At 43.2% G+C, this 26214-nt stretch overlaps 1 protein-coding gene and 1 long non-coding RNA gene across 2 annotated transcripts; one reads left to right on the plus strand and one right to left on the minus strand.

Annotated features, from left to right (window-relative positions):
* The first annotated feature begins 619 nt into the window (after positions 1-619).
* Positions 620-26172, plus strand: PI4K2A (phosphatidylinositol 4-kinase type 2 alpha). The gene is made up of 9 exons (XM_028513169.2): positions 620-1116; positions 7817-8017; positions 11761-11892; positions 12529-12682; positions 16744-16805; positions 18232-18331; positions 19054-19187; positions 19683-19742; positions 23733-26172. The coding sequence occupies exons 1-9, from the start codon at positions 682-684 to the stop codon at positions 23892-23894; spliced, it is 1440 nt and encodes a 479-aa protein (XP_028368970.1). The 5' UTR covers positions 620-681; the 3' UTR covers positions 23895-26172.
* LOC118500884 lies at positions 21507-21833 on the minus strand. The gene is made up of 2 exons (XR_004903466.1): positions 21699-21833; positions 21507-21616 (listed from the first exon to the last, which is right to left on the minus strand). It is a non-coding gene; the product is annotated as an uncharacterized LOC118500884 (long non-coding RNA).
* Positions 26173-26214: the final 42 nt, after the last annotated feature.

Below are 26214 nucleotides of genomic sequence, written 5' to 3' on the forward strand. Positions count from 1 at the left end.
CAGTGATAAATAAAACAGTCAGGGACTCTTACCTCAAATTTTTTTAGTCTAATGGGACTATATCTTTCCTCGATTAGCCAACATTGAGCTTTGTGCCAGGCACTGTGTAAGTTGCATGAGGGCTGGGATTTTGAAAAAACCTTTTTATTTAGATAGAGCAGGGATTTTTGTTTCTTTGCTTCACTGCTCTTTCTCTAGCATCTAGAATATAGTAGATGCTCAACAAATATGTAATGACTGAGTGCCAGATTGCATGAATTCAGATACAAAGATCAGATTTCTCCAGTCTTACAGCTGGCTCACAGTAGGTACTCAATTAGTGACTGACTAGGCAGGCTTACTTTATTGAAAACTCCTAAATATTGATCAGCAATTGAAAGCTAAGAGCTCAGGGAGCGTCTGATTCGAGCTTGGCTCCTGGAGCATGCGCAGTCCACACAAAAGGTGACAGGCAAAAAACACTGAGGGCGCGATTACGTAGGCGCTGATTCTGATTGGCTACGGTTGGCGCGCGAGGGGTTGTGCCTACTCGTCGCCTAGTAAACAGGGAAGGTGGGGGCGGGGCCAAAGAGGCACCGCGACCTGGTTGGCCAAGAGGGGGTTGGGGGTGTTGCGGATTGGTCCCCTCCCGGAGCTCAGCTGTGTGGAACGCGCCGGGTCCCGGAGCCGGCGGCCTAAGGAATGGACGAGACGAGCCCATTAGTGTCCCCGGAGCGGGGCCAACCCCCGGACTACACCTTTCCGTCTGGCTCAGGCGCTCACTTTCCGCAGGTACCGGGGGGCGCCGTGCGAGTGGCGGCGGCGGCCGGCCCGGCCCTCTCTCCGCCTGGTTCGCCAGGCCACGACCGGGAGCGGCAGCCACTGCTGGATCGGGCCCGGGGTGCGGCGGCCCAGGGCCAGAACCAAACCGTGGCCGCCCAGGCCCAAGCCTTGGCCGCCCAGGCCGCTGCAGCTGCTCACGCCGCGCAGGCCCACCGCGAACGAAACGAGTTTCCCGAGGACCCGGAGTTCGAGGCGGTGGTGCGACAGGCCGAGGTGGCCATCGAGCGCTGCATCTTCCCAGAGCGCATCTACCAAGGCTCCAGCGGCAGTTACTTCGTCAAGGACCCTCAGGGGGTGAGAGCGGGGTAGGGATCGCGGCCGCCGACTGCGGGGAGGATGGGCCTGTCCAGGGGAGTTTGGGCTTCGCACAGCCAGAGGGAAAAGGGGGTCTGAAAGAAAAGCTGCAAAAAGGAGAAACTTTACTGTGGGGAGCCTTTCCAGGATTTTGGAGTGCCACGGAGGACTGGAGATGGAGAGGCTCTGCGGAATGAAGAAATAAATCAGAACCTGTTTGGTGGGGGAGGAGTGAGCGAGAAATTAAAAGAGGAAATTGACCAGATACAGGCTAGGGGCCCAGCGGTTTGGTGAGGCAATCTGCTTCTGGACAGAGACGCGCGGGGAGATGCTGCTTTCTAGTAGAGTCTGTAGCTTTAAACTACAGACTTGAGCTTTGGGCCCATTTTTCTCTTTTTGGACCAGACCAATGTTGTCACTGTTAATTGAGGAGGACATGTAACACAGCAGGGACTCCTGAGAATTCAGTTCCAGCCTTCTGTGCTGTGGGTATATCTCTGCCACCTTCCCAGGTCTCTTATTGACAGACGGTGGTGATTGAGTGGATGGAATCACCAGTTTTCATCTAGGATTTCTTTTCGGAAATTGCTCAAATCCTTTGTTATGGTTCCTCGACTTAGGATGGAGTTTCAGAATCATGGGACTGTCAGCTGCCGTTTCACTTTCATTTCTCTCCCAAGACTATCATATTGACGGTTTGGTTTTCAGCTAGGGCAGTGTTTGCTGACCTTTATTTTGTCCCTTGTATTTGATTAAAGGGGGATGGGATGGGGCATGGAGTGATTGATCAGGACAGCTGAGAAAAGTGACCTTTATCCTTTTGTTTTGTTTTTAACATGAGAAAAACGAATTTGATTTCCTAGGTCACAGGACCCCCATAAACATAGGCGATCCAAGGGCAGTCAGGCAGTTGAGGTTTATATGCCATTCTCAGCTAAGGGATAGGGGCCCAGGGCTTCAAAGGGGAGGAGGGCAGTTTGGGGGGAAGTTAAAAAGAGCAGCTGTTTGATAATCAGATGTTTCACCTGCCATGCAGTAAGTCTTTCAGGTAAAAAAGTTCTCTCTGGTAATAGCTCTTTTTCTGGGCCAGGCCCCCTACCTACGTTCTTGTAGGCAATAAGGGAGGTAAAAGTTTTTCCTGCTAGGTCTTGATTGCTTTCAGCGTCAAACAGTCCACCTAACCTGCTCCCCTTTTGTCCCACCGTTAAAACTGCCCCAAGAAGTACAGCTCAAGAAGTTGAGTTGGTAGATTGTGCCATCTTATTGAACCAGCCTCTTAGTCTTGAGAATAGGTCAGTTTAGTTAAAGTTGCTGCATTTCAGGAGGCAGTGTGCAGGTGGGCTCTCAAAGTTAGGCTTATTATTGCACAGTAATTTACTTAATAAGAGGCAGTTCTATGGAAACAAAAGAAAAACAAAGGTTAATGATTGGAACAGACTATAGTCCCAGTTTCTGAGTTCTGAAGGCAGCCAGCTGAGATTTCTAAATACCCAGCTTGAAGCAGTTGGCGTGAGGGCCGGCAGTGGCAACATCATAGATGTTTCTGGTGATATTTGAGGGGCCTACCTTTTTTTTAAAAAAAAAAAAGATTTTATTTATTTATTTTTAGAGGGAGAGGAAGGGAGAGAGAAAGTAAGGGAGAGAAAAATCCATTGGTTGCCTTTTGTACAAACCCACAACCCAGGCATGTACCCTGAGTGGGAATCAAACCCATGCCCCTTCGCTTTGTGGATGACGCCCACCAACCGAGCGACACGGGTTAGGGCAGTGGCCTGCCTACCTCTGTTTTGAGAACTGCAGAGGTGTCACTGGGATATCAGAAGGTCAAAAAATATCAAGTCTTCTTTGCCAGGTGGGCCAGAATGGTTTAGTGCTGGGGTGTCCAACCTGCAGCCCATGGGCCATATGCAGCCCAGGATGGCTGTGAATGAGGCCTAACACAAAATCCTGAATTTACTTAAAACATTATGAGATTTTTTTCTTTTTTGCGATGACGTGTCCCCATGTATTTAATATGTTGCCCAAGACGGCTCTTCTTCCATTGTGGCCAAAAGTTTGGACACCCCAATAGTGAAAAAATGTATTATTTTTTACTTATTAGAACGATGGTGTCAAAGCTCTGTCAGATTTTCTCTGCATCTCTCTTGTGTGAATTTTTTCAGTGGGTGATGTGCTGTTTTGATAGGATTGCTGAGTGGCAAGGATGGTAAGTCTTTAGGAAAAAAAAAGAAAGAACCAGAGAGCAATTTTGCCATCAACCCAGTTAACATAGACAGAGTTGGGGAAAACTTTGAGAGTACAGGTTTTTACAAATCCCTCAAATAAGGGAGCAGTGAGTTAAACGGAAAGCTCAGAGGGGAACCATCACTTTGGAAGAAAAGATAGCTGGGTGTCCCAAGGTCTAAATGTTAGTCAGATGCTTTCGTTTTTTTATTGGGGAACCAGAATGACACCAAAGATATGAGTGGTTTTTATTTTAGCTTGTTGACTGACTTTGCTAGGTATAGGAGCCAAAGGAAGGTTTTTGTTTTTCTTTGTGACACTGTTACAGCTCTGTTGGAAGTGTGTCAGATCAGCCGAGAAGTGATCAGGTGCTCTGACAGATCAGAGTAATATGACCTCTCAGTTCTACCTAGCAGGTAAAGTACTACTGCCTTGGTATGTAGGCCACAGAGAATGACAGACTACAGGGATGTTTCTTGATGATTTGTAGGATCCCAGTCTCTATAATTTCCTGGCCACTGTCCTTTCTTAGAGGGGATGTTGAAACACATATGGCCTGACAAAACTTCTCAATGTGGGAGTCCTGCTCCCACTGAGGAAAAATGTGGTTTAGAGCAGAGGCCCACTTTCTAAATATTGTGGTGTCACACTGGCCCACAGACTCACTGTAGATGGTCTTGTCATCTTTGGCTCTGCTCCAAAAGTGTTTATTTTACTTAACAAATACTTAGATAGCACTTTATGTGCCAGGTCCTGGTTTCAATGCTTTACAAGTAATAACTTCCTTAATTCTCATAATACCCTCAGAAGTGGATACTATTAGCATCCCCACGGATGCTACCGAGGCACCCAGTGTGAGTAATTGGCCCAGGGTTTCACAGCCGGCGAGTGGGAGGCAGGCCCAGGCCGTCCAGGCGGACAGGCTCCAGAGGCCACGCTCCTGAGCACTGTGATCTGCTGCCTCAGACTTAGTCATCCGACTTTCTGATTTCTCTTTTCAGTTACCATTTTGGTGAGAATTCAAGTTGGCTGAGTGTGGCAGATAATTTAAATTCATAATGACTCAAGTAAAAGTACATTGAACTCTCACAGAAGAAGTCTGTAGGCCACTTGGGGCTGGCAGGCATTTCACTTCATCAGGATGCAAGCCCCTCCCATCCAGCTGATGAGCCATCCTCAGCCGGTGGCTTCCACTCCTGACCCAAGATGGCTCCTCAGACTGCCGGCGTCTTACCTGCTCTTCTGGCTCTCAGAAAGAAAACAGGGAGCATCTGCTTCGTCCCTTTAGGCCATTCATTTCCCAGACATGGCCCCAGGTTCGTCTCTTACAGCCCACTGTCCAGAATTCAGCGGCAGTAATGTCTGGGAACTGTAGTCTTCATTTTACCCAGCTAAAAGTCAGGGGTCCTGTGTCCGAGGAACAGATTGGGGGAACAGCAGTTTATGTGACAGTTACATTGAGAGAGAGAGACAGACAGACAGACAGACAGACTGAACATTTTTTGATGATAACAGCCCTGACACTGATTCTCATTTTAGGATGGTTTCTCCCTCAGGGCGAGCCGGTGGGGACCTGGAACAGTAAGATGGAAAATGCTGGATCAGAAGTCATGGTGGAGAGTACTCCTATTACCCTCCTCAGTTGCATCCTTGCACTTCAGGTCTCACACTCACCTACAAAAGCATTTTTTGAGCATTTTCTGCTTTGTGAGTCTAATAATATTAGATCATCATATTGCCAAGAATCGTGTAATAGCACGTGATTCCCTAGTTTGTTGAGAAGATTAAATGAGATATCACACCTGAAAGCCCCTGGCATGGTTCCTGCTTAGTCAGTCAGAGCGTTTTGTTTTTAAGTTATGTGCCCATTGACCTCTGGAGTTGGCTTTCTTGAATACATTAGCATTGAGACAGAAGTCACATGATTTTGATGCATTGAAGATGCTTTCCTGACTACTGAGAATAGTAAGTAATTCATTAGATAACCCTCACTGGTATTTGGTTCAAAATTTTGCATATACTACTCACTTACTCTAGCAATTTGGCTTATATTATCATTTTCAACCTTTTAAAATATTTTATTCACCAAGACTTTGTCATGATAACAGTACAGTATATTTTTCCATTTTTCAAATGTAAAAATGTTATAACATTGAATGTGCATCTTCTAGCTACCTGTGCCTTCCAAGAAATTCGGATGTTTGTACATTTGGTTGAGAACCACACTCATAGCCAAATAAAGAATAAGATCAAATAGAATCATTTTTTTACTAAAATATTAAGAGGCAGTCAACTTTGATTATCACATATAAATGTAGTTCTTGAGATTTTTAGGTATCATCTACCAGGCCACAAGTTGTAACAGACAAGGCAGGTGGAGTTGAAGGCAGTGGATACAAAAATAAATACAGGCTAAATCTCTTCACTATATTCTGTTTGGATCCCCTCTTCTTGCAGGGTCTCCTGTATTTGGACTAACCCCTCCCTTTCTTTTGTAAGAGTTAATTTGTAAATACGGCTTCTCTAACTAAATAGCTAAGTCAGGGGGTGCTGTTTTCCCTCAACCTCTAATACAGAATACAGAAATTCTCCGAGTGCAGCCCAAGGACCCCTAGGAGTCCCTTTTGGGGTCCACAAATCAAAACTTTTCATAGTAATTTTAAGACTTTGCCTTTTTCATTCTAGTTTCCTTATGAGTGTACAGTGGGGATTTCCAGAGGCTACATGATGTGTGATATTGAAACAGATTTAATATTATGGAAGATGTGAAGGTTTTGAAAGATTAGTCTATAATGATGCTTGGCTGCACTCTTGGCCTTCAGGTTCTGCCTCCTGTCAGTGGAAGTGTTTAAGACTTAGCCCCGGCGTGTTTCAGCCTCACTGGTAATCAGAGTGTCTTGTTTTCCCTTTTGGGGACCGGCTTGCTGAACTCCACGTGGTGCCACATTGAACTGACTGCTGGGTTCTGGGACATGCGTCATGTTCTCCTGTGGTTCGCTGTCCAGAATCTATAGAGACCGTGGACTGATCAGGCATTGTCTGAAGGGCGAGATAGTGTGCGATTCAGAGCCCAGGATTCCATGGGGGGGGAGACAAAGGAATATTGCTAATGTAGGCCTCTTGCTAGCCACTTTGAATAAGAATGTAATTCTGATTTACGATATAAATGTATGCATTTGACTTTCTGACTTTCTCCAAGTGGATAAGCAACTTTATTGACCTTTAAGACTACATTGATTCTTTTGGAGGGAGAAAGAGAATTTTGTCTTTTTCTAGCCCTCTCAATCCTTACAAGGCTTCTTGAAGGAACTGGCCTCATGATCGACCAAATATTGTTGGAGACATGTGGGTGCCTGGCCAGTCCCTAATATGAATACTTACTTATTGCAGACAGATGGCTGTATGTTTTCTGCTGTGACCTGCCATTCAGGAAGTGACACAGGAAAATGCCTTATGACCCAGAGTAGCTTGAGTTGGTTGTGGGCTGAGGGGAGAGGGAGAGTCATATGAAGATGAATCACTTGGATAGCATATTTACTTCTCTTCCTTTGAAATGACCAGTTTGGAGACTGCAGGGAATGAAAAAAAATGAAAAACCACCTCAGAGAGCTGACTAGTTTGGGGAAGTTTCTAGGTTGCAGCAGCATCCCATATTTCCAAGGACCTTTGAGGATTAAGTTACTGTCTTCCAGAGAAGATGAATTTAATCTTCGTGGCCTCTCATGTCCTAGTCTCTTGCCTATCAGAATGACTTAAGAGAATCCCATTCTAACCAGTTAACATTCTTTTTTCTGCTGTGATTTTCTTTTCTGTTTATTTTGTCATTTGTAAACTTTTTACTCTAAGGTTTCATTAACTTCCAGGGGGTGGGCTGATAGAGGAAATCAACCATTGATGAAGGAATTTTCTTATCCTCATTCCATAATACTTTTTGAGTCTTTACAAATCGATGTGGAGCAATAGTGTTTATGTATGTACCTTAGAAGTTGGGGTTTCATGGTATTAAAACTTGTTGTACCATAGCCCTGGCTGGTGTGGCTCAGTGGATTGAGTGCTGGCCTGTGAACTGAAAGGTTGCTGGTTTGAGTCCCAATCAGGGCACATGCCTGGGTTGTGGGCCAGGTCCCCAGTTGGGGGCATTCGAGAGGCAACTGATCCTTGTTTCTCTCGCACATCGATGTTTCTCTCCCTCTCTTCCCCTCCCTCTAAAAATACGTAAATAAAATCTTTAAAAAATGTTTTCGTATCACATATACTGGACTTGGCACCTTCTTTGGCCACAGCTCTTTCTATCAGTGGATCTCTCAGCTGTGTACAGGAGCTGGTGTGTTCTGCTTGTATACTGGGGAGACGCCAGTGCCTGACAGTAAGTACAGGTGGTCTGCCCATGCCCTCTTTCTGTATTCCTGCTGACCTGGTCTGGGAGCTACTTCAGTCAACTTGCCTTTAACACCCTCTTTTCCTTTTGCCCGTGTAGAAGATCATCGCTGTCTTCAAACCCAAAAATGAAGAGCCATATGGGCACCTTAATCCTAAGTGGACCAAGTGGCTGCAGAAGCTGTGCTGTCCCTGCTGCTTTGGCCGTGATTGCCTTGTCCTCAACCAGGGCTATCTCTCAGAGGCAGGGGCCAGCCTGGTGGACCAAAAACTGGAACTCAACATTGTACCACGTACAAAGGTCAGTGACCTATCTCCAGGGGGTCTTACTGCCTGACCAGAGTTTTCCTGGGCCTAAGCCCTGCTACGTGTTAGAGAGACCATTCGTCCCGTGAGGGCTCTTTATGCCCTGAGCTTAGGGTTCTCAGACTTTTTTTTACAGGGGAGTGGTATGGGGAGGTAGGTTTAGGTTCCTGATTTGATCATCTAAGGAAAGTTCTCCTGAGAAGGATACACATAAATTTTTGCATATAATTTTAGGAAGTTTACCGACTTCCTTTGATGCACATTTATGGGCTCCCTGCATCTTTGGATTCCAGATAACCCCAAACTGGTTAGAAACTTAGCTACTGCTGCGGCTCTAAACATAACAAAACATAACAAAATTGGTGTCCCAGGAGGCAAATCCACGCTTGGAATGGATTTGCACACACATTATATGTGGTATAGACTTAGTTGGGATTCTAATGAAGGGTCTGGATCATACTCCTTTACCCCCCAAAAATGCGTAAATACAGAATTGATTGCATACCATATCAGGAAATGTATTGAGGCCAGGTTAAGAACCCCTGTAACTACAGGGTGTTCCATGAAACTTTCCAGGGATTATGAGGGGAAGGCATCTGCTAGTCAGCTTATGACCACTTCAGGACATCATCACCCATTGGGTATATGGCTGTCTGGGGTTTAGTAACAACTTAAGGCGGAACTCGGATGTGATGCCCTAATGCTTTAGAGGTGTGTTTGTGGCTCTGGGTCTTAATTCTCTTGGAGAATTCAAGGAAAGCTATTGATCTTGTTCCCCTCCAAAGCACATATATTTGCAATTATTGTTTTACATATAGTTTCAGGAAATGCTTCGTAGACCAGGTGAAGTCTATGCATTGACCTTGTAGGAACCATACCTCTGGATTAAAAACTCCTGCCTGGAGTTTTCTTCACAGGTTTAGTTTGCTGACTGTATGCAAAGAGACCGATCAGGAGACAGGACCTTCCCTTCAAACCTGTTTTGATGTCTTCCCAGGGTATTTTAGAAGAAAAGGTGTTTGTTGTGGGCATTAAACTGTGTCAACTCCTTTGCCACCAAACTCCAAACAGTAAGCCAACTAGTTTGTAAGGCCGTAGTAGTCAGGGAACACTTCCTGAAATATCCCTCTCCCATTCTCAGCGCCTAGGAAAGTACTGTACCTACAGTAAGCGTTCCGTAAGGACCAACTGAATCAGTGAGTGAATATCAAACTGTGAGAAACAATACCAGAGATCCTGCAACCTGAGGTCTAGGAGAGACTGATCGCAATTCTGGGTTTGTAGCCACCACCTAACATCTAATTCACTGCCTGGCCTGGCGCAGCTCACTCTGTCCCTTCGTGTGCCAGTCCTCTCGGTGTGCCTGTGATTACGTAGGCACTCTGACCATCTTACATAATAGTTAATGCTCCTGTGATCTCCTGCCTAACTGGAAATTCTTCTGCTACGCCCCTCCTAAAGTCTAGAGACTCTTTTAAATACTCTTTGCTCGTTACTCTTTAATTTTCTTTCTTCATTAGGTAAATAGCAGAGTGCCCCCAGCCCCGTGCCTGCCTCCTTTGTCTGTGCAGTGCCCAAGAATCAGAGGGCTTACGTTTGAATTCTGGCTCCGCAGCTTTTTAGTTGGGTGACTCTTGGGCAAGTTGCTTAAGAGTCGCCTCCTACCACCTCCACTCAGTTTCCTCACTATAAAAATAGGGATATAAATAGTTCCTACTTTATAAGGCGGCTATTAAAATTATACAAGATAACCTATGTAAAACACATAGCCCAGTGCCTGGCACAATATAACACTCCATACATCCTAGCCTGAGGTATTTTTATGACTATTTTAATCATCAGTGTCACCACCCCCCACACAATCCCTTTCTCCCCCATCTCTGGCCTTCTCTCCCTATTAGAGCACCTTAATGAGGCCTGAGGAACTTTTGCATCAAAAAATCAGCAACAACAAAAATACTTGTCTTTTATGAGAACAAGATGAAACAGAACTTTGTGTACTTGTAACATATAGCTGCTGTAGTTGTATGTAGAATAGTCAGAGGAAGCCTCTCCCACCTTGCCTCCCCATCGTGTGGTAGGGTTCTATCCAGTTGATTAGAGCATCTGTCACTGAGGAAATGGGGTTCACATTGCAGTGGAGCCTCAACCAGTGAGGCTCTGATTCTCACTCAGTAGTTGTCTCTGCTCTCTGTTCCTATGCGGTTTCAGGTTATGAAAGTTCATTAGTCATAAGGGGAAAGGGGGCTGTTACAAAGCGTGATCACAAATAAGTTTGATGTGGGAAAAGGTAGTTTATGGCCTAAGAGAACCAGGGTTTCACCATGGAAACTGGTAGGATAGTCTTAAGCAAGTCCTTTTCCCCATTATTCCTGTGCTTAAGTGTCCCGATTTGTGGGGCTGAGAGTGCCATCCCTCGGTACCTTGCACACACATTTTAGGTCCTCCTTTAATGCTGGATGGACACGATAAAGCAGGGAGGGAGGGAATTATTTTTCCCCTTTCTATCTCTATTGTTCATGGACAAAATAGTTATTTGTAATGAATTTTTGCAAGGCTTAGGAAAAGAAAAAATTTGCTTATAAATTTGATTTCATATATTTATATGTGAAAATTCACTTGTTGCTGTCTCTGAAAGAAACTTGTAACTCATTCATTCATTGACTTAATATTTTTGAGCATGTGCCAGCTGCTGTGTTAGGTACTAGGAATGCTAATGTGAGCAAAATGTTCTTTTCCCCCTTTAATTTCATTAGGGTTAGAGGTAATTTAGATACACAAATAGGTGCCCACAGCACAGTTTGATAAGTGTGATAGTAGTTGTACATATGGATTATGGGTTATATTGATGTTATCGCAATTTAATGATCAAATATAATACTGATAGTTCACTAAAAATTTTTTTGAATAGGTAATGCATGCATTTAGTGCTAAAGTCAGAAGGCATAGGAGTGTAAGTGGAGAAGAGTAATTCAGCCTCCCTCCCACCCCTGTCTTTCAGCCACTCAATTTCCTTCCTCAGGGGCAGCTGTTATTACTCATTTCTTATGTAATGTTCCACACATAGTCTGCATAAGTATGCATATAAATAATAATTCACTAAAAATTAAAACCAACTTTAAGTTTATTTTTTGAGTGTGAATAATTGTCCATCATACAAAATTGAGAAGGAAATAAAAGGATGTAGAGTAAATTGCAGTTTGTTTTTATTGGGAGAGAAAACAGGCATTGGGACATCTTTTCCTAACCCAGGAGGTAGCTGTATTAGTCAGTGAAATTCATGTCAGCTGCTGTAACAACCCCTGAGTCACAGTAGTTTAACATAATAGGAGTATTTTTTTGTTCACATCGTAGGTGCGTGTCAGATAGGCAGCTCTTAGATCCTGTGTCATTCCATGTAGTGACAAGGGCTCTAGGGTCCCTCTGTGATGTGGGTCTGCCATCTCAGAGCCCTTCATTTCAATTCAGCTGCAGAGATTGGGGAATAGGATACAGATCATGGGAGATTTTAGGGACCAGACCTGGAAGTGATGTACATCTATCACTTTGTCAACATTCCATTGGCCCAGACTAGTTGTATACTCTATCTTAGCTGCTAGGAAGGCTGAGAAATGTATGCTTTCTGTGTGTCCTGGAAGAGGAACAGAATTGGTGAGCATTGAACTATTCCATGCCATAGTGGGATACTTCCTTAAACTTGACTCTAACATAGTTATCTCTTTTCTTTACTCTATGTAGGTAGTACACATGGCCAGTGAGACCTTCAACTACAGTGCCATTGACCGAGTGAAGTCCAGGGGCAAGCGGCTTGCGCTAGAGAAAGTGCCAAAAGTTGGGCAGCGGTTTAACCGCATCGGGCTACCGCCAAAGGTATAGACTACACTTATGTGACTTCTTATTTTTTTTAAAGCTAGGTGTTTTTTTTGTTTGTTTGTTTTTTAAGATTTTACTTATTTTTAGAGAGGGGAGAGGGAGGGACAAAGAGAGGGAGAGAGACATCTATTGGTTGCCTCCTGCACATGCCCAAACCAGGAACCGGGCCTGTAACCCAGGAATGTGCTCTGCGGAGAATCGAACTGGCAACTTTTCACTTTGTGGGACGATGCCCAACCAACTGACCCACACAGGTCAGGGCTTATATGACTTACTAAAGGTGATTACTTATAGTGGCCTAGTTGTCCAAGTGGTGAAGCAAGGTGAATATGGACTGGCATATGGGCACCTGAATAGCCTGCCTTGAGGCACCTTTTTTCCTCATTTCTGTCAAGGGCCTAAGACCCTAACTTTCACACTTCTCTTGACCATTTGGATGGGTTTCTTGAATTTGGATGGGCAGTCACCATCACAACCCTTTTCTCCTTGCAAGGGAGGTGAATTAAACATTTTGGAAACATTTTCCTACTCTGATATAAAATCCACAAGGCCATAGTTGGTCCCTGGCTTACTCTTGGGATCTTTGAACTTGGGCTGCAGGGAAATAGCTTTCTTCCTCTCTCTTGGTTGCAGGTTGGTTCATTCCAGCTCTTTGTTGAAGGCTACAAAGATGCAGATTACTGGCTACGGCGTTTTGAAGCAGAACCTCTCCCCGAGAACACTAATCGGCAGCTACTGCTGCAGTTTGAGCGGTTGGTCGTGCTGGACTACATCATTCGCAACACTGGTGAGCAGCTGTGGGCGGTCCTCTCCCTGTGCCAGACTGACCGGTGAGGCGCAGGGCGAGGCCTGGAACCTTGCAGGGCTTGGTATCAGACAGCCTTGTCAGGATGAGTTTTATCAAGTCAAAAGGGTTATGCACATGTGGGGAGGGTCTGAGAACATGTTTTTCCAAGACAAGCTTTGCCCAGATGCATTATGTGCATTTATAGAGGTGGCGAGGCCTGGAGCTAATATTTACATTCTGTCTTGGCCTCTTTCCTGGTCCCAGACAGAAGACCCTTGGCCTTCCAAAGCAACATAAGGGTACTAAGAGTACTTTTATACTTGGTCCCTAGTCATTCTTATAACAGCAAGGCCTATCATAGAACCGTTTTGTCTTTAAGTACCTTCTGTAAGTGGATTCTTGCAGTATTTGTCATTTTGTGACTGGCTTATTTCATTTAGTGTAAAGTCCTCAAGGTTCATTTATGTTGTAGCATATGTCAAAATTTCTTTCCTTTTTAAGGCTGAATAATAGCCCATTGTATGTATATGCCACAATTTGCTTCTCTGTTCATCTGTTGATGGACACTTGGGTTGCTTCCACATTTTAGTTATTATGAATAATGCTGCTGTGAACATGATTGAACAAATTAACTCTTTGAGACACTGCTTTCAATTCTTTTGAGTGTATACCAAGAAGTAGGATTGCTGGATTGTGTAGTAATTCTATCCTTAATTTTTGAGGAATTGCCTCACTGTATTCCACAGTGGCTATACCATTTTACATTCCCATCAACACTGCAGAAGAGTTCCAGTTTCTCCGCATCCTTATCACCACTGGTTATTTTCTTGGTTTTTTTGATAGTGGCTGTCTTAATGGGTGTGAAGTGGTATCTCGCATTGTAGTTTTGGTTTGCATTTCCCTAATGTTTAGTTATGTTGAACATCTCTTCAAGTGCTTTTTGGCCATTTATATATCTTTTTTGGAGAAATGTCTAATCATGTTTTTTCCCCGTCTTCAAATCAGTTTTGTTTGTTTTATTGTTGTTGAATTATAGGAGTTCTTTGTATATTCTGAATATCAATCCTGTACCAGATACATGTATCTGACTTGCAAATACTTCCTTCCATTCTGTGGGTTGATTTTTTATTTTGTTGATAGTGTCTTTTGATGTGATTATTTTTATTTTCATGAAGTCCAGTTTATTTTTTCCTTTTTTTTCTGTGCCTTTGGTATTATATCTAAGAAATCATTGCCAAATCCACTATCATAAAACTTTTGCCCTATGTTTTCTTTTAAGAATCTTATAGTTTTAGGACTTGGATGTAGGTCATGGATCCATTTGAATTAATTTTTGTACATGGTATTAGGAAGGGTCAACCTCATTCTTTTGTATGTGGATATGCAGTTTTCCCAACACCTTTGTTGAAGTACCTGTCTTTTCCCCATTAAATGGCCTTGCCACCCTTGTCAGCGATATTTGATCAGTATTTGTAAAGGTTTATTTCTGGACTCTATTCGTGGGTCTGTATGTCTGTCTTTACAGTGTGTTCAGTACTGTACTGTTTGGAAATCAGGAAGTGTGAGTCCTCTAGCTTTGTTCTTTTTCTGCATTGTTTCGGCTATTTAGGGTCTCTGGAGATGCCATATGGATTTTAGGGTGGGTTTTTCTGTTTCTGCAGACGAAATTGTTAAGGTTTTGCTAGAAATTGCATTCAGTCTGTAGATTGCTTTGGGTATTACTGATGTATTAACAATATTGTCTTCTAGTCTATTAACATGTGATATCTTTCTACTTATTTATGTCTTCAGTAATTTTTTTCAGCAATGCTTTATAGTTTTCATTGAACAGGTCTTTAACCTTCTTGGATAGGTTAATTCCTAAGTATTTTATTCTTCTCAACTCTATTATAAATGGAGTTTTCTTAATTTTCTTTTTTAGCTTGTTCTTTGTTAATGTGTAGAAATGCAGCTGGTTGTTCTTTGTTGTCTTTGTATTCTGATGCATTGCTGAATGTATCAGTTCTAACGGTTTTTGTGTGGAATCTTTAGGGTTTTCTACATAAACAATTATATCACCTGCGAATAGAAATCGTTTTACCTCTTCCTTTCTTACTTGGATGACTTTTATCTTTTTCTTACGTAATTGCTCTGGTGTTGCAGTAGTATGTTGAATGGAAGCTGCCTGAATGGGCATCCGTGTCTTGTTCTAAATCTTAGGGGGAAGGCTTTTGGTCTTTCACCGTTGAGTATAATGTTTGCTGTGGGTTTTTCATATATGACTTCTATTATGTGGTAGGAGTTTCCTTCTGTTTTTGTTTTGTTGAGTGTTTTTATCATGAATTTATGTTGAATTTTGTCGAATGCTTTTTGAGATCATCAGTTTACTAATGGGATGTGTTTTGCTTTGATCCATTTTCCTCAGTTGAACCTTTCTCACTTTCCAGTAATGATACTGGTTGTGGTGAGTAATCTTTGCAATATGCTGCTGAATTCAGTTTGCTAGTATTTTGTTGAGGATTTTTGCATCAATATTCATAAGAGATAGTGGTCTATAGTTTTCTCATTGTGTCTTTGATTTTGGTATCAAAGTAATGCAGGTCTCCTAGAATGAATTACGAAGTATTCCCTCTTCAGTTTTTTGGAATAGTTTGAGGAGAATTCGTGTTAGTTCTTTATTTTTTTATTTTTATTTTTTTAACTTATTTATTTATTTTTAGACAGAGAGGAAGGGAGAAAGAGAGGGAGAGAAACTTTGATGTATGGTTGCCTCTCACATGCCCCGCACTGGGAACCTGGCCCGTAACCCAGGCATGTGCCCTGACTGGGAGTAAAACCAGCAACCCTTTGGTTTGCAGGCCAGCGCTCAGTCCACTGAACCACACCAGCCAGAGCTTGTGTTAGTTCTTTAAATGCTTGGTAGAATTCACCAATGAAGCCATTAGGTCCAAGGTTATTATTTATTGACAGATTTTTGATTACTGATTCAATTTCTTTACTAGTTATAGGTCCACTCAGATTTTCTGTTTTTTCATGGCTTATGCTTGGTAGGTTTTGTGTTTCTAGGAGTCTGTTCATTTCATCCAGGTTATTCCACTTATTGGCATAAAGTGCTCACAGTACTCTCATCATTTTTTTTGTAATAATGTCCCTACTTTAATTTATGATTCAGTAATTTGAGCCTTCTTCCCCCCCTTAGTCTTTATAGCTAAAGTTTGTCAATTTTATTTATCCACTGAAACAACTATTTTAATTTTAGAGATTTAGTTCATTCATCTATGATGTCTATATAGATATGATTGGATTTTCACCTACCATCTTATTTGCTTTCTGTATTTTATGCCTATCTTCTTTTATTCTCCCTTTTTCTTTATCTTTTTATTCCCTTCTCTTTTCTTTTGAATTATTTTATAATTATTTCCTTTCCCTCCTCTTATAGTTTAGAATTCATGTACTCTTTGTCTTTTTTTTTGGTGGTTATCCTAAAGATTACCTTGTGGACATTTGATTTTCCAAATCTAATATTATTGGTACTTTTACTATTTTCTTGAACAATGCAAAGATCTTAGAACTCCTTAGCTCCATTTACCCTTCTCTAGATTTTTGTATTATTAACGTTATGTGTTTAAATTATATATGTGCTTGTATATACATATATACATATATATATATAAGCACATTTATATATAAAACTGTAAGATAATACTGTTGTCATTAATAATAATGATGGAGACTTTTGGACATACTCAGGTAAGCAGAATAATGAACCAGTCATCCCACCTCTTGGCCTCTTCTCAGACTCAAATCGGCCCGTGCTCTAAGGGAGATAGAGCCACAGGTGCTGGACTGCCTCTCTGGATTTCCTTTCTCCCAGATGTTGACATTTTAACTCTTAATCATCTTGTTAAAATCTCCAAAGCCTTCAAGAGATTGGAAGTATTTTTTCCATATTTTGTAGTTGTTCTCAGTAGAATGATTGGTCCAAGTGTCCAAAATACCTAACCTACCATGGAAACAAAAACCACCTCGGGTTTGTGTTTTTTTTCCCCCTAACTTTGTAACTTTTGTATTTCTGTTCGCAGATCGTGGCAATGACAACTGGCTGATTAAATATGAATATCCAATGGATAGTTCTGGCTCTCGGGTAAGAGGTTCATCTATACCTTGAAGAAGGGGGTAAAGTGCAGTATGTGCATTCAGCAGAATTATGATAGCACGTGTGTTTAAAATTGATAGGTTAATATTTAGTAAATGTTTCCTCTGTTTTTTAAGGAATATGCTACTAAATGATGTTAATAGGAATAGAATAAAGAGAAGTTCAAATGAGTTTGGTACATCCTTTATGCCTTTTTTAGAGATTCACGTTGCACAGTAGCATATAGTAAAGGTCTGAAAGGTTGTACATTAAATGAACACATTTAGTTGTGATTGGCCCTGTGATTTCCAAACTTTTTTGACCATGGAGCACTTTTTTCACAACAGACCACAATTCCACAAAACGTCAGTTTAGAGAAGCTGCTTCCTGCAGTTCTCTTCACTCTCTCAGTCCTTGTATGCCTCGCCATACTCCCCTCCCTGCTCAGTCTGCACATTTTAGAATATTAATGGGAAGGCTACCTGCAGAAGGTCAGAGGTTGGTGTTTCTTCCTCATGGTTTTTTTTTTCCTTCTAGCTTTACTGAGATAATAACAGAGCATTGTGTGAGTTTAAGGTGTACAGTATGATGATTTGATACAGGTACATTTTGTGAAATGCGTACCACAGTAAGATTAGTTAACACATCTTCAGTGTTTTTTACTTCTTTAATAATCTTTCCCAAATTTTGTGCTCTAGAATTACCTGAAGTACTTATTAAAAATGGTACAAAGTCGTCAAGCCTTTCCCCCCATTATGTTGGGTAAAACTCAGGACTCTGTACTTTGACTGAGGGACCCCAGGGGATTCTGATGCAGGTGTCCCGGTCCCATGTCCCCTGTTTTTCTGATGGCACCAGTGAACCTAAAGCAAGGAGCCAAGTAAACAGTTATGAGCATGTCTGACATGGGCAGTCGCAGTGGGTAGCCTGCCCCACTCTTTTTGCATTCAGCTCTTGTCCTTTTCCTTTTTGTATATCAGTGAGGAAGGGGGCAAACTCCCTTGTGCGAGAGCAGCCACCTGTTACCTTCCACGGTTCTGTTCTTCACTGGAAAACCGGGGTCACCACCAGTGAACTGGCATCTGAGTCAAGGTCCACACAGACAGGGATTTTGACCAGTTGATAATGATTTGTTTTTTTGTTTTTGGTTTTCATACCCTAAGGAATTTCATTGTCTTTCCCTAGCAGGAATGGCTTATAGTATTCTTTTGGTATTGTCATTTCTGTTATTACCAATGACTATGGCAACTCCTGGGAAGTGCACCTTTTGTAAGATGAGAAAGGGACTCTGAGAACCTTGAACAAGCCAAGTCAGAGGTACCATAAGTTGAATAAGGATTGATGCCTCAGAAGGATGAGAGGAGATGATTACTACTGCTTTAAGGGGCCTGAAGCACCTGGGACCCTAAGTATTCAGTGTTTCCTTGTTCTTCAGGACACAGACTGGGTGGTGGTGAAGGAACCTGTTATCAAGGTGGCTGCCATTGACAATGGGCTGGCTTTCCCCCTGAAGCATCCTGACTCCTGGAGGGCATGTACGTTTTAAGACCACTTTGGTCTGGCTCTTCTCTTGCTAGGTCTGTTTCTCAGCTGTTCAAGGTAGATGATAATACCTGTATCATAGGATTGTTCTAAGAATTAATGATATGAAATAATGCAGCTCATGCACTTCAGTGCAGTAGCTGCCACGTGGCAACGATTAGATAACGTAAGTTAGTTTTATCATTTTTACCTTATAGCATTCCCATTAGAAGCATAGAGTTGAGTTTTCTCATCTCTGCTTTGTGTTTTTCTTATTCTTTCTGAGGACTATCTTTTAAAAACATGTATTCTATTTGCGTTTAAATATAAGCTGTTCTCAGTGTCCTGTCTTCCTTGTTGACATCCTGGAAGCCAGCTCCTGCCCTGTTATTACCAAGAATCATGTAGAAAGAGGAAAAGATACAGGTAGGGGATCACCAGCCCCTTTGCAGCACTAGTTTGTCTTTTCAGAAAGAGTATCTCAGTGTCACAGGAGCAAGTCATTAACCCTTCTAGATAGGCTGGTGCCTTGAAGAGTCTTGTAATATCTGGGAAAGAGCTCAAGCTCTGGGATAAGGCAGACCTGGGTTTGAATGCTAGTTCCTCCATTTACTGTGTAACTTTCAGGGTTCACAGCTCTTGTAACTTTCCTGTTTGTCAAGGAAGAGGGGGAGGACCTGATGGGCAGGGATTTTTTTTCAATAACAGCTTTGCTTTCTACCTTCCCTCTTTTCAGATCCTTTTTACTGGGCCTGGTTGCCCCAAGCAAAAGTTCCATTCTCTCAGGAGATCAAAGATCTGATTCTTCCAAAGATATCGGACCCTAACTTCGTCAAGGACTTGGAGGAGGACCTGTATGAACTTTTCAAGGTTAGCCCTGGAAATGTCCACCTTATAACCATATAAAAGAAGGAATTCTTAAAGGTTTTCCTAATTGGTCCTAATAAAAGCCAAGAGAGTGTGGCTAATGCCCTTCTGGCACCCTTCTGACCTCTTAGCCAGTGAAGAGCAAGATTCCCACATGTGGACAGCAGGAGCTCGTTTGGATTGGTTTGAAGGAAATTGGCAGCTCTGATGGATCACACTGTGTGTGTCCTGTGTGTTGTGTGAATCTGCAGAGCTTTCACTTTCCAGTGCACACTGGAGCCTGGAGTTGTATAGTTAATAATGAGACTCAGGACAAGGTGCTTGTTCTGTTTTCCTGACTGTGAAACGGAGTTCTTGGGGTGGTAGGTAACTTCACTGAGCCATATAAGCCTCGTGTAGGTTTTCTTTATTAGCAAGTTTCTAATTAGGGTAGGAAAATGGGTTCTTCTGAGGGATTCACACAGGTTCCATCTCCTTCTGTCTGCCCTTCCTTTGCAGAAAGATCCTGGCTTTGACAGGGGCCAGTTCCATAAACAGATTGCTGTCATGCGGGGACAGGTAAGCCTGGGCATCTCCTGGTGTCATCCCTGGGATCTCTCTGGGAGGGTTATGGGCTTGTGTTGAGTTAATGGGTAAAGATTGTTATACATATGTCATACATATTTCAGTCTATGTCATACATATTTGTGACTCTGCATTAACACATGAGAGGAAAGGTGGCCTTCCCCAGTCTCCCACCTCTCCCAGGGTATCTGGTGGTTGGTGAATGCACTTACTGCATGCTTACTTCTGTGCTACTTGCTGGATACGTCACTGCTAAGTTTACCAGTGATCCCTTGTCCTAAGGTTGCTGGGGGCAGACCATATATATACCTTGCTGGTTAAGAGCTAGTCTCTAGAGTCAAACTGCTTTAACCACTTACATGCTTTATGGACTTAGACAAGAGCTGCTGCTTCTTTGTTTAGAAAATGGGACAGTGATAATGCTTTTCAGAGTTGGCCAGAGGATTATGTGAGATAATGCACATCAGATATCTAGTAAAAACAATGCCTGGCACATGCTAAGCACTCAGATATAGGCTTTGGTTTTATGTCATATTATTTCTACTCTTTCCATTTTACCTTCAAAGAGAGCTAAGGAGACACCCAGGGCATTACTGATCTTCCAAAATACAGTAAAGAATATGCTTGAAAATTTGTTTAAAAACTCTGTAGGACACTGACGTTCTACCAGTGATGTTGAAATCTTCTTAAAGAGAGTTGGAATGGCCTAACGGTTAAGGGCACAAACTGGTCACAGTGCCTGGGCTTAAGTCCCGGCTCTGCCATTTATTAGCTGTGAAATCTTACACAAGTTACTTAATTTCTTCTTTTACTGTCTTCATTTGTAATGTGGGAGTAATAATAGCATCTACCTCACAGGTTTAGTATGATATAAGGGATTTAAAACAGAATAGTGTATGACATATTAAATACTCGATATGTGTTAGCTATGTTGAACACCATAAAGTTCTGTGAGCATCTGGCTCCTCACAGCATGTAGGTGGCCAGTATATTAGTCATATCTTTACTTGCTTACCAATCACACATTGAAGCAAAATGGGCCTGTGCCCTACAGAGATCTGACATACCACAGGGAAAGGAGGTTACAACCTTCTACCTACATGACTCGTAATCACAGTGAACTGAAAGGGAAGAGTGAAGAAGCCCCAGAGAAATGATCTGAGTGGTAGTTGTTACTCACTATAAAAGCTTCTAACCAGGAGTTATATAAAGAATTCAGCCTGGCTAGCCTAGCTCAGTGGATTGAGCTTGGGCCTGTGAGCCAAAGGGTTTCCGGTTCGATTCCCAGTCAGGGCACATGCCTAGGTTGCGGCCCAGGTCCCCAGTAGGGGGCACACGAGAGGCAGCCACACACTGATGTTTCTCTCCCTCTCTTTCTCCTTCTCTTTCACTCTCTCTAAAAGTAAATAATAAAAATCTTTAAAAAATAAAAATAAAAAAAAGATTTCAGGATGTGAAGGAAATCCTATTTATTTATTTATTCACTTATTTTTTAAAGATTTTATTTATTTAGAGAGGGGAATGGAGGAACAAAGAGAGGGAGAGAAACATCACTGCATGATTGCCTCTCTCCCCCTACTGGGGACCTGGGCCACAACCCAAGCATGTGCCCTAGACTGGAAATCCAACTGAAGACCCTTTGGTTCGAAGGCCAGCACTTGATCTACTGAGCCACACCAGCCAGGGCTAGAAATCCTCTTTAAATAGCACGTTCTCTAGAGTTATGTGTCTGCTCTAAATTTCTCTTCAACTTTTTAATTTGAAAAATTTCAAACCTCAGTAATGTGATCTTCTTCTAGATTCACCATTGATAGTTAGCCACACTTGCTTTATCTCATATCTGTGTATATTATGTATCTCAATAATACCTACACGTAGGTATTATTGACCTACATACCTGCATATTATTATTATTGACCTACATACATATATATTATATTATTGACCTACATACATATATATAAAGTTTATCTCTTCTATATATAGATTTATTTTGCCAAATCTTTGGAAAGCCATACACAATTGACATTTTACCCTAAATGCTTTAGCATACCTGAAGGGCACTCCTAACTCAAAGACCTAAGGAAACCCAGGAAGACCCAGCTAGGGCAGGTTTAAAATCCTCTGTCTCTTTAAGTTGGGTGATCTTTTGCACAATTCACTCCAATTCCATTTGAAGCTCCTTTTAGTTCTCTACATTGATCTTATGCTCAAGGTTCTTTGAAGCAGTGTAGGATGCTGATAAATACCAAAAGAAAAGTGAAAAAGGAATGAATTACTGGTAGGATCCACTTCTGACACCTGTTCCAGGTGAATCTCTGCCTCTTTATGGGTAACATTTATAAGCCAAGGGTATTTGGCTTGAGAGCTGTATGACTGTGATTTGAGGGTGCAGCCTAGCTTACCCTCCCATGTGTCTGTGGCCTGGATGTGAAAATCTTCAACATCTAGTAGTTTAGAGAAGGCTATCATAGGAAAACTTTAGCTTTTGTCCTGTCCTAGCAGAGAACATAAATGGTGGTGATTCTAATTTTGACAAGGGAGAGAAAATATGTTCTCATTGGTGCATATCTGAAATAGCTCTGAAATACAGACAAAAGTTGGTAGGGAACTAAGTGCAGTGTGGTGTCCTGGATGTGATCCTGGAACAGAAAAAGCACAGTACTGGAAAAGCTAATGAAGTCTGAACTAAGTCTGGACTTCAGTTAATAGTAATGTTCCAGCGTTAACTTCCTAGTTTCGCTAAATATACCATGGTTATGTAAGATGTTAAAATAAGGAGAAAATGTGGTCAGTCATACGCAGGAACTTTTTCACTATCATTGCAAATTTTATGTTGATACAGAATTATTCCAAAGTATAAATTCTATTTAAATAAAAAGATGATGAACAGGCAGCATTAGAGGAAGAATCCAGCTGAAATGTTGGCTTTTTAAGATACACCATCTTTATAGGAAAATCAAAATAAGGGTAAACAGTAAAAAAACAAATAAAAATCACCTGTAATTCCTTGACCCACATATAATCCCTGCCAACTACCAGACTTTTATCTCTGCAGGTGGGTAGATAGAAAGGAGTTGAGAAAATAAAAGTGAAGTCACATTATGATACTGATTCCTTGTCTCCTTTTTTTTTTTACTCAAATAATATTGTGATCAGCTTTCCATGCCAAAGAAATATCTATTTTAATTGTTTCTTATCCCTCAAATTATTAACTGATCCCATACTCTCGAGCATTTATATTGTTTTCACTTTATAAACAATACTGCATTGTATTGGCTAAAACTGTCTTGTGCATGTTCACAGTTGTTTGTATCCTAGTCCTAAAAATGGAATTGCTGAGTCAGAGGGCCTGGCCTGTGCACATCTCAGTCTTCATTGTCCGCCGGCCTTTCAGGAAGATGGTCCCGCCATCTAACCCTGTGTCCTGTCTCCGGACTCTCCCCAGCTCTGAGCCACCACCTTCCATATCTTTATGAACTGGAAGGGCAAAATATCGGAGAGATTTGTTGTAACTTTTATTTTTAAAATGACTAGAAAGGTTTTCATTTTCTCTATATTGCCCACTTATATTCCTACTCTTATAAGTAACTATTTGTACAATTTTCCATTAGCATGTTTTGTTTTGTTTTTAGTTTTCAAGATGGGATACTTTATTTAGATTTCATTTATTTATTTTTAGAGAAAGGGGAGTGGAGAGAGAAAGAGAGGGAGAGAAACATCTATCAGTTGCCTCTCGCATGCCCCCAACTGGGGACCTGGCCTGCAACCCAGGCATATGCCCTGATTGGGAATCAAACCAGTGACCTTTTGGTTTGCAGGCCAGTACTCAATCCATTGATCTATTGAGCTACACCAGCCAGGGCTGGGTTTTTGTGTTTTTTTCATTGATTTCTAGGAACACTCTATCTGCCGGTCTCCCTTCAGAGGCTGACCTGGATGCCTATAGGCCTTTCCTTAATTTATCTCATTTTCCCACTGCAGATCCTAAATCTGACTCAGGCCTTGAAAGACAACAAGAGTCCCTTGCACCTGGTCCAGATGCCACCCGTGATTGTTGAGACGGCCCGTTCCCACCAGCGGTCTGCTAGCGAGTCCTACACACAGAGCTTTCAGAGTCGGAAACCCTTCTTTTCGTGGTGGTAGCCCAAGCGGGAGACAAGGGCGTGTTGTCTGAGACTTAGGCTGGAAGGAAGCCTGGGGAGCGGGTCTCAGGAAAAGCCAGAGAAGCCCGTAGAGAGCAGTGCCCTTGAGAGCCTCCCTCTCTGCTCACCACCCCCTCAGGGCTTTCCCATCACAGGGAGAAGCGCAGACAGAGGGGCAGTGAGTGCTGGTGGGCCCTCCTGGGTGTCAGGGAGGACTGGAGCTCTGTGTAAGGAGTCCAGGTGTCTGGGAGGGAGCATCTGCCTCCAGCATCTCTGGAGGGCAGCCTGGGAAATTCCCTTTCCTCCCCTACATCTTGCTCTGTTGCAATTCCTCATTATATTCTGCATCAGAAACGAACAACAAAAACTAATTTAAATTATTAGCAAAACCCAGGCAGTATCCCAGATCCTTTCATCATCAGAAACTTCAAACCCAGACCTAGATTAGCATGGGCCCAGATATTCAGGTGCCTCGAAGTTCCTCACTCCCGGGGGCCAAGGCAGCTGGGTGACCCTCAGTGCTAGGGCAGGCGGAAGCCACACCTGTCCTTTGAGATTTCGCCAAGTCCTCTCCTCCCCCTACCAGTGCAGTAGGCTGCAGAAAACCTTCAGATGTGATTCCCACGGTGGGGGTACTTTCGCTCCAGACCTCCCAGCAGTTCTGTATATGATCCTATCGATCAGCTCTGCGCTCTGCCCTGCTAGGGACCCAAACACTCTAGTTCGGGCCTGTAGTTTGCCTGTCACTCAGGCAAAAGCAGGAGGGAGGACGTGGACTCCCCCAGCATGTACAAGGGATTCATGTAGCCTGAGTGTGTGCTGGGAGCTGTGATAGGTCTGTGAGCAAATTTACCCCAGCCTTGTTTCCTGAGTCCTTTGCCCTGCCCACAAGTGATAAACTCTCCCACTCCTTTCATTTGTTTATGTTATTTTAGATATTTCTTTTCTCAACTCTGGACTTAGGGGTTCAGTTTGGGTTCTGGAGTGGGTCTCAGCTCATAAGAGGACAGGATATTAGGTCCTCTGACTTCTTTTTAAGCTACCACTGCTGCTTGGTAGAGGAGACAGGACTTGTATTCTGCCTCCTAATTGGTAGCCGCCCTTTGCTCCCTGACTTCTTGTCCCAGGCCAATTTTTCCATGGCTTCTTAAGAATGGTGGGGCCCGAAGGAGAGAGGCCTTCAAGCTGTTCCCCAACGCTGTTCAGCTCAGTGTGCTTCCTGCTTCCACGTCTCCTTCCCTCAGCTGTCCCCTTGCCAGGTGTCCCAGCTCTTTCTACACCAAAGCAAAGAGTGGCCTCGTGAGGGAGTAAAGAGGGTGCCATCTGTGGCTCGGGGGCAGCCCCATGTCACTGGACGCTTCAAGTTTCTGGAACACTGCGGATTGGTCAATCAGCCTTGGAAAGAAACTATCTTGAAGGTTTGAAAAACAACCAAAGAAAGGGAGCGAGGACTGTGGCTGTTTGCCCTCTGCTTGCCCAGCTCCGGCCATCAAGCAGAGATGTGCAGCTGCCTTGTCAGCTGGGCCAGGCTGCCCCTTCCACTCCAGCCCCCGGGAGCCAGCCTCTCCCGGGCTTCCATCCAGCTGACAGGAAGCTTCTGTAAAAGCTGGATGCGCATGCCCTGTGGACGAAGGCGCAACTCCCCAGCCTGCCCCAGCCCTGACAATCCCGGTCAGTTGACCTGGACACTAGCCTTGGGGACCACGTTTGTGAGGAGGCCTGCCCTCAGCCCGCAGGAGCAGCAGGGCTCCCAGAGGCCAGAAGGGGACCCAGGTGTGCTTAGCTCTCCATAGACAGCTTGATACAGACTTGTGGTGAACCTCCCTACCTGGGTGTCAGTGGAGCCTGAGGAGTCTGAAGAGGAGCCTGGTTGCTGCCCCCAGCCAAGCAGGTCTGCACGTTGCCCTCATCCAGACCAGCTCTGTGAGAAGGAAACTGGGTCCAACAACAGAGGGGCTGGTCCCAGTCCTGGCAGGCAAAAGAGTGGCAATGGTGGGGGGGATCCTTTTCTGGCCTCTGTCTGTTCTCCTTGAAGCCTGTACTCAGGTTGCCTTGAATGTGGACTTGGGTAAAGCCAGGGGCCCAGAGTGCTTCTGGGTGGCACTCGTGGAATGGCCCAGCCCTCTGCCAGCCGTAGGCCCCGTCCCTCAGCGTCAGGGAGCGGGGGCTGGGCTGTGCGAGTCCTGCCGCCTCTGTATTGTTCTAATGCACTGTAGAAATTGTATGTAATGTATTTAAATCAATGCAAATGTATGAATAACAAGTCTGATTCTGACCTTTTTTGTCTTTTTTTCTTTTTGTGGAAGGAAGACAAGGTAGAG

This window comes from Phyllostomus discolor, chromosome 5 (genome assembly GCF_004126475.2).
Source record: "Phyllostomus discolor isolate MPI-MPIP mPhyDis1 chromosome 5, mPhyDis1.pri.v3, whole genome shotgun sequence".
Classification (NCBI taxonomy): Eukaryota; Metazoa; Chordata; class Mammalia; order Chiroptera; family Phyllostomidae; genus Phyllostomus; species Phyllostomus discolor.